This window comes from Cricetulus griseus, chromosome 6, assembly GCF_003668045.3.
Source record: "Cricetulus griseus strain 17A/GY chromosome 6, alternate assembly CriGri-PICRH-1.0, whole genome shotgun sequence".
Lineage (NCBI taxonomy): Eukaryota > Metazoa > Chordata > Mammalia > Rodentia > Cricetidae > Cricetulus > Cricetulus griseus.
The window spans coordinates 89,406,389-89,414,280 of record NC_048599.1 but is presented as its reverse complement, the minus strand read 5'-3'; the positions used below and the strand labels follow the sequence as shown (position 1 = coordinate 89,414,280).

The 7,892-nt window shown below is 34.2% G+C and overlaps 1 protein-coding gene across 1 annotated transcript; it reads right to left on the bottom strand.

Annotated features, from left to right (window-relative positions):
* Positions 1–3,744: 3,744 nt before the first annotated feature.
* Positions 3,745–4,692, bottom strand: LOC100752829 (olfactory receptor 8J3). Its single transcript, XM_027420939.1, has one exon. The coding sequence runs from the start codon at positions 4,690–4,692 to the stop codon at positions 3,745–3,747; it is 948 nt and encodes a 315-aa protein (XP_027276740.1).
* Positions 4,693–7,892: the final 3,200 nt, after the last annotated feature.

The following is a 7,892-nucleotide window of genomic DNA, read 5'->3' as shown; positions in this document are numbered from 1 at the left end:
CTCCATCTATAGTGATTAAAAGTTTTGCTGGGAATAGAAGTGTGTGCTGGCATTTTTGATCTCTTCGTGTTTTTTGATCATCTATCCAGGACCTTCTGGCTTTCAGATTTTTCACTGAGAAGTCAGGTGTTATTCTGATTTGTCTTTCTTAATATGTTACTTGGCTTTTTTCCTTTGCTGATCTTAATAGTCTTTCTTTATCCTGTATGTTTGGTTTGTGGATTATTATGTGGCAAGGGGACATTTTTTGTGCTTCAGTCTATTTGGTGTTCTGTAAGCTACTTATATTTTCATAGGCATGCCTTTTATTAGGTTGAGAAAGTTTTCATCTATGACTTTGTTGAATATCTTTTCTGCACCTTTAAGCTGAGTTTCTTCAACTTCTTTTTTACCTATTATTCTTAGGTTTGGTCTTTTATAGTATCCCATATTTCCTGGTGCGCCTGACCACACCTGCATGCTCAGGGTGCTGTACAGAAGGTTTAAGAGTGAGGGACATACACGTGGGCTTCCCTTCTTCTTCCGTTTCATCTTCAGTTTGCTGCACATACTGCTGTCCTGCTGGCTGGCTAGGTTGCTCTGTAAGTAAGGCTTTTCTCTAATAAATACCCTTATTTTTTTTACCTGACTCTGTATTGGTAATTTTCCACATTACTCTGTCTGTTTTCTTTATTGTCTGGATTTCAGCTTTCAAGTCTTGAAGTGTTTGAATAGTTTCCTTCACCTGTTTGGTTTTATTTTTTTCTTGGTTTTCCTTATTTTCTTTAAGAGTTTTTTTTTTATTTCTTGCATTTTTGGTTTGTCCTTTTCTCTGTTTCCTGCATTTTTTATTTGTCTTTTCTTCCATTTCTTTAAGGGGTTTTCTCATTTCCTATTTGAGGGCATTTATCATCTCCATAAAGTTGATTTTAAGGTCATTCTACTCTGCTTAATCTGTGTTGGTATGTCCAGGTCTTCCTAGTGTAGATTCCCTAGACTCAGGTGGTGTCGTGTTAGTCTTTCTGTTGTTCAATGTGTTCTTATACTTTTGTCATCCAGTAACTTCTTCCAGTGGGTGCAGGTGGAGTCTCTCCCTCTTTCAGTGGGTGCAGGCTGGTCCAAGACTCCAATGGTGGCAGACACTGGAATGTCTGGGCTGTACCAGGTCTTTAACCTAGATGCCCCTGAACTGAAGAATGGATAAAGAAAATGTGGTACATTTTCACAATGGAGTACTACACTGCAGGAAAAAAAACAATGAAATTTTGAAATTGGCAGGCAAATGGATGGAACTAGAAGAAGCAATCCTGAATGAGGTAATCCAGACACAGAAACACAAGTATGGTAATTACTCACTCATATGTGGATATTAGACATAGAGCAAGGGATTACCACCCTGCAATCCACAACCCCAGAGAAGGTAGGAAACAAGGAAGACCCTAAGAGAGACATCCATGATTTTCCAGAGAAGATGAAAGGGACAAGATCTCCTGAGCAAATTGGGAGCATGGGGAATAGGAGGAAGGCAGTAGAAAGAGGAGGGGCAATGGGAAGGGGGAAGGAGAACATGAAGGATCAGGAAGATTGAGTCAGAAGAATAGAGAAGGAGAATGGAAAAAGAGATACCTTAATATAGGGAACCATTATAAGTTTAAAGAGAAATCTGGCACTAGGGAAATGCCCAGGGATCCACAAGGATAACCTCAACTAAGAATCTAAGCAATTTTAGAGAGGCTATATTAAATGCCCTTCTCCTATAATGAGATTAATGACTATCTTAAATGGTATCCTAGATCCTTCACCCACTAGCTGATGGAAGCAGAAACAGAGATCCACAGCTAATTACTGAGCCAAACTCCTGGAATCCAGTTATACAGACAGAGAAGTGATGAACAAAGTGGTCAAGTTCATACTGGGAAAACCCACAGAGACAGTTGACCTGAACAAGTGGAAGCTCACAACCCAAGTGACATTTAGGGAACCAGCATAGGACTGAACCAGTCCCCCTAAATGTGGGTGTCAGATAGGAGGACTAGGCAATCATTGGAGTCTCTCACAGTGGAACCAATATTTATCCCTAATGCACGAATGGACTTTGGAAGCCCATTCCCTATGCAGAGATACTCTCTAAGCTTATGTGTACAGGAAGGGCTTGGGGGTGCCCCAAATGAGGTGACAGACTTTGATGATACTCTGTAAGAGGCCTCACCCTCCCTGAGAAGAGGATGGTGTTGGGATGGGGAGATCTTGGGGGAAAAAGGAGCAGGTGAGGTAGAGAGAACTGGGATTGGTATGTAAAATAAGACTTTTTAATTTAAATAAAAATTAATTAAATAAAAAAGCTTTAAAATCATGTATAGGAGGAATTTATTTTGAGAAAATTATAATTTAGATTGGTTGCAGGTCTCCTCTATCTGACAAACAAAACACACATGTAATGTATTGGTGTCCCCATAATACCTCATCTAAAAATTTTGTAGTGAGTTTGAGTGTTCTGTTTCTTTTGATTTGATATTTATGAAGTATGTCCTATAGAATTTACTGAGAATGAAAATGGGGGGCAATCTCACAGGTTGTGTAATCTTAATAATAATACCCATGAAATGGTATTTTCTACCTTAAATTGCCAAAAGTCCTATGACTTCCTTCTCATAGTATACATTTTCGCCATCAGTTGGTTTTGTGCTGAATGACTTTGTTGGTTATTTTCAATTTGGATGCACATATTTTTCAATTGTTAAATAAATATTATAAAATTATGAGACTGGCAGTAATCAATCAGAAAATTGACAACATATATAGAAATGTTATCATTACAATGAATAATAATTTTACATCTTACATGAAATATTTTCAATTTTATGATGCATAAATCATTTAATTTATATCATATAACAAAATATATATATAGTACTAAAGAATTATAATTTTGATCCTATAGAAATACCTACTACTTTAATATTAATTAATTTTATTTTTTTTGATTACACTACTACATGCATAGTTGGAATCATCTTAATCACTAGAGAAACCTATCTGACCACTGTTGCTCATTATCCCTTTGCTGATACAATTGAATTGAATTCAATGAGAAAATGGGCAATGTCAGGAAGTGGTGATGCTGACATGAGTGAAGGAAAAATGGGCCAGTGGAAATATCACCAACTTGAATTCACTGTATCAGCTCATATTAATTATGATAGCTGTTCCAATAAACCTCCATCAGGGTAACATATTCATTACATTGTCTGTATTCTGGTGTCGTATGAAACTGGGCATTTCCTATTACTGAAGAATATCATTGTGTCAATATTGTGACTTGGCACAATATTGTATTTTCCCATACCACCCTGCTTATTCTCCCCAATAGGTAGTGAAATGATTTTTCCTATTGTTCTTAGGAATGATAATGTACAATATTTGTGTGCCTCTAAATTGCTGATCTGAGGTCTGTGTATTCTGAATTCTGTTGATTCCTGATGATGCTGGATACACAGTTTATTCCTAGATACTGACAATACTTCTCATGTAATTCCAATTTATCTTTGTACCAATACATTTAGTGTACAACATCTATCAATTTTTATAGTGTTTTTAGTTTTAAGTAACTTCATATGTGATAGTTTTAAATAATAACAAAATGAATTTTGTCAATATTATACTCTGAATAGTACTGCAAACTTAATTTGAAGTGATATTTCATGTGATGGTATCACCACAAAAGTAACCCTATATAATATTTTATTCATATTTGTTGTTACATAGTTAAGTTATATTGAACCATTGGCATGGGTTTTTGGAGAATTCTTTCAACGCACACTTTACATCCTTGTTCCTAAAACTGTAGATGACAGGGTTCAGCATTGGTATTACTAGGGTGTAGAACACAGAAGCCATCTTGTCAGTGTCTAAGGAGTGGTTGGTCCGAGGTTGTAGATACATAAAGAGAAGTGTGCCATAAAACACAGTGACGGCCATCATGTGGGAAGCACATGTGGAGAAGGCTTTCTTCCTTCCTTCAGATGAACGAATCCTCAAAATTGCAAGGATGATGTTGAAATAGGATATAAGGACAACAGTCATAGAGAAAAGCAAGTTTGTTCCTGAGAATAAAAATACTACAGTTTCTGGAATGTAGGTATCAGAACAGGACAGGGCTAACAGAGGGACATTATCACAGTAAAAGTGGTTGATTATATTGGAAGAGCAATAAGACACAGAGAACACACAAGGTGTCACAACAGTGGCTGTGAAAAACCCAAGTACATATGTGAGAGACACCAGTAGAAGACAGACTTGTCGAGAAACCACCACCATGTAGAGCAGGGGATTGCAGATGGCCACATAGCGGTCATAGGCCATCACAGCCAGCATGAAAATGTCTGCAACCATGAAAACCAAGAATCCTCCCAACTGGATGGCACATTCATAGTATATGGTGGTTTTCTTACTGACTAAGAAGTTGACCAACATTTTTGGTGCAATGACAGTAGCGTCCCCAAGGTTGATGACAGCCAGGTGTCTGAGAAAGAAGTACATGGGAGTTTGAAGTCGTGAGTTCACGATGGTAAGGGTGATGATGCCCAGGTTTCCTGCTGCTGTCAGCATGTAGATAACCAGGAAGATAAAGAAAAGTGGTACCTGCAGTTCTGGACGTTGGGATAACCCCATGAGTATGAACTCAGAGACATGAGTGAGATTCCCAGAAGCCATTTATATTGTGTTCATCTTCTATTTGACAGAAATGAAAATATTAACAGGTTGTTAAAATTATTAGCTCTATTAGGTAATATGTTGTATTTAAGTGTTTTACTGAGGGTCAATGTACTTAAAATTACAAAAGTAATTAATGTCAAATTTTAGTTATTTCTTTCCTCATTCACTTAAACCTCAAAATAAAACTTCATCAGACATCAGTAAGTGTGTCTATAATGGTTTGCATTTTTTATTCACCTTATTTTTTTCTATAAGACTCCAAAGATTACTTTAGTCTAAGCTATGTATTAATATGTAGAAATACACACACACTAACACACACACACACACACACACACACACACACACACACACACACACACACACACACACACACACAATTTTCCTTGCTTTATTAATCAAGAAGATCAAGGGTTCAGTAGATTGTACCCTCACTTCAGAGCATTTGTTTCTTAGGTTCCATGGTTAGAAGTATCCTTCACTGATTTATTATCTAGTTTTTCTGTGTCAGTTGTCCCCACTCAGCTCTAGGCCTTAGTCTTTATGTTAGTGTCTTCCTCAGAGTCTCAGTCCTTTTTACATATTTAGTTTTTTCCAAATACTGTGATATTATTATGACTTATTAATATACAAATTTTATCATTTGCTTCTGGTATCTTTCTATATTTGATTTTAGCATACTCACATTCTCTTTAAATTATTATTTGTCTTATCATGATTTTCACAGGAGCTCACTTACATCCCAGGATGGATTGTAACATGAAATCCTCACACCCACCCTACCCAATACTGGTGCAACCAGACTTAATTATTTTATATTAAATATATATAACATATTATATTAATAAAACATATTATTTATAAAGTTTATATTTTAATTGTTTTCATTTAGTGAAATAAGAACACAAGATATTGCTTTCATTTGTATAACAAATGAATATACACTCTCCATGGAATTATGTGAGGAAATTTTTTGTATGTATGTTACTACTCAACAGGATCATGAAATAGTAAGTTCCCAGGTATTTTAACATCTAATGAGACAACTGAGTAAAATTACTTGAGCATCCAGATAAAATGGGTGCTAATGTTATAGTCTTTACATTATGGCTTTGTGGTTTTTCTTACTATGTCTTACATGTTTTGTGGATTATTTTTTATTTACCAACTTATATAAATTTCTAACTACCTGTGATATATTTAAATTAAGTAATATGATTCAAATGTATATATTCACATCCAAAATAAATCTTAGTTGTCATTTCTCTTATTTGAATATTCCAAATACTTTCTCTCTATAATGATCAACAATCAATTGTTTCTAGGAAAGACCTTTAAACCTGAACTATATATGATAAATAAATTATGGCTTTGTATACTCAAAAATTTAAGAAATGTAGAGCAGATTACAAAATAACATAAAAAGTTGAGCAGAGCATGTTCCAATCATAGAAGTGATAAATGTTTAAAGGTAGAAATCTGATCAAAATGTACAATTTCCTTTTACATGCATTAAAATTTCCTATTGTGACCATACCTATGCATAAATATCATGTGTGATTAAACAGTATATGTTTTAATGCTATGTCACATAATATCAAGCAACATATGTAATAATACAAAACACAATATAAATCTAGAATGTTATTATAATACAAATGTAATTTATTCAGCCTATCAATTCTACTCCTGAAAGGTTGGTATGTCTGTGTTGCCCTGATTCTCCCACGTTTCTGGTAACTTTGCCTCCATACATGTTTTTTTCATTAGGAGGCTATCTTATACTTGATATCATTGTGACTAAGATTGCATTAAGGAGACTATTTCTTGTCAAGTTGCGCACATGAAACTCAGGACATTATTTATATTGACAAAAATGCAGAGGATATACCTATATTTTCATGTTAACAAGAATGAATGAAAGTATAAGCAAAAGTTAATTGAAATTTTATAAGAATTTGTACAATTTCCTTTGTGGATCTTGGCTTCATATATATATATTTCAACCTTAATTACTACAACCTTCTTTAAGTACTGAAAAATTACTAGAGATATGTCCAAGAACATCATCTTGTCATAAATATATATTGTTGAAATTCTTATCCTGCAGAACATATCAAGACTTCCTTTTTGTTCTAAGCAGTATCTTGTTTTCCTAAGCATTTCTCCCAGAATAAATTATTTTGAAATTTTACACTTATGCAAATTAGGTTTTAGTTAGAAATATTTAATCAGCAAAATTACAAAAAATCTCAATAGCTAAAGATTTAAAAATAAATAATGTTAATTATGTTACTCTCTCATGTATCTCTGAAGGTGTCAGGGTTTGATTAAGAAATGAAACTTTATATCTTCACAATTTTTATTAGAAATTTTAAGAATTTTCTCAACAGGGTCTCCAATCTGTATTTTGTCTTTTTCACTCCACTAAAAGTGTTCTAGAAATAAGATATAATTATTTGTAAACAAAAGTCTGGCATCCTACCATTTTGTTAAAGCCTGAGTTCTTGGCATTTGGCTTACACATTACACAGACACATTCACAGTTGCCTGTGAAAAAACTGAATGTCTTTGTATATCCTCCAAAAATTCATTGGAACAAAATTACTAACTGTTCAAAGTAGGATATCTTCATGTTTTGTGGTTTCTCCCACTTGATTATGCAAAATGAAAAAGAGAAGAACAAAATCAGTAATTTTGTAATGATTTTCTAGAAAAATAGGACTAAGTGCAGACTTTAGATACTCCCTGGCTTCACCTTCTAAGGTATTTGGAAGCTCTCTGTACCTATGAAAAATACACCTCTTTAGTGATGATTACTTCCTAGGAATAAACACCTGTTTCAATGTATCAATAAATATACTAGAGATTATTAAGGTCTATTAACATCAAGGACAAGACAATCTTAAGTTAATACTTAAGTTCTAAGGAAAGTGAAAATTCCACCTTGAGTATAATTTACATCATTTGTTTGAAAGACACTTGGACTGTGAATGTAGACTAATAATAAATAAAATATTTGGTACAACCAATCTGCATGAAGCCATCAAATAGGACTTACCACCAATGTTTCCATTGTAAGATAAATGAAGTTTTGCATTTTCCTGTCCCTGAAGACTTCCTCACTGAAATGTCTTTACTTGTTTCCTAAAGTCCCTGGACACAAAAGAGAAATTTCCCAAGTAAAATATGGATTC

Bases quoted from the DNA above. Each gene is read 5' to 3' on its own strand.
- LOC100752829 (XM_027420939.1), bottom strand. From the start codon at position 4,692: ATGGCTTCTGGGAATCTCACTCATGTCTCTGAGTTCATACTCATGGGG.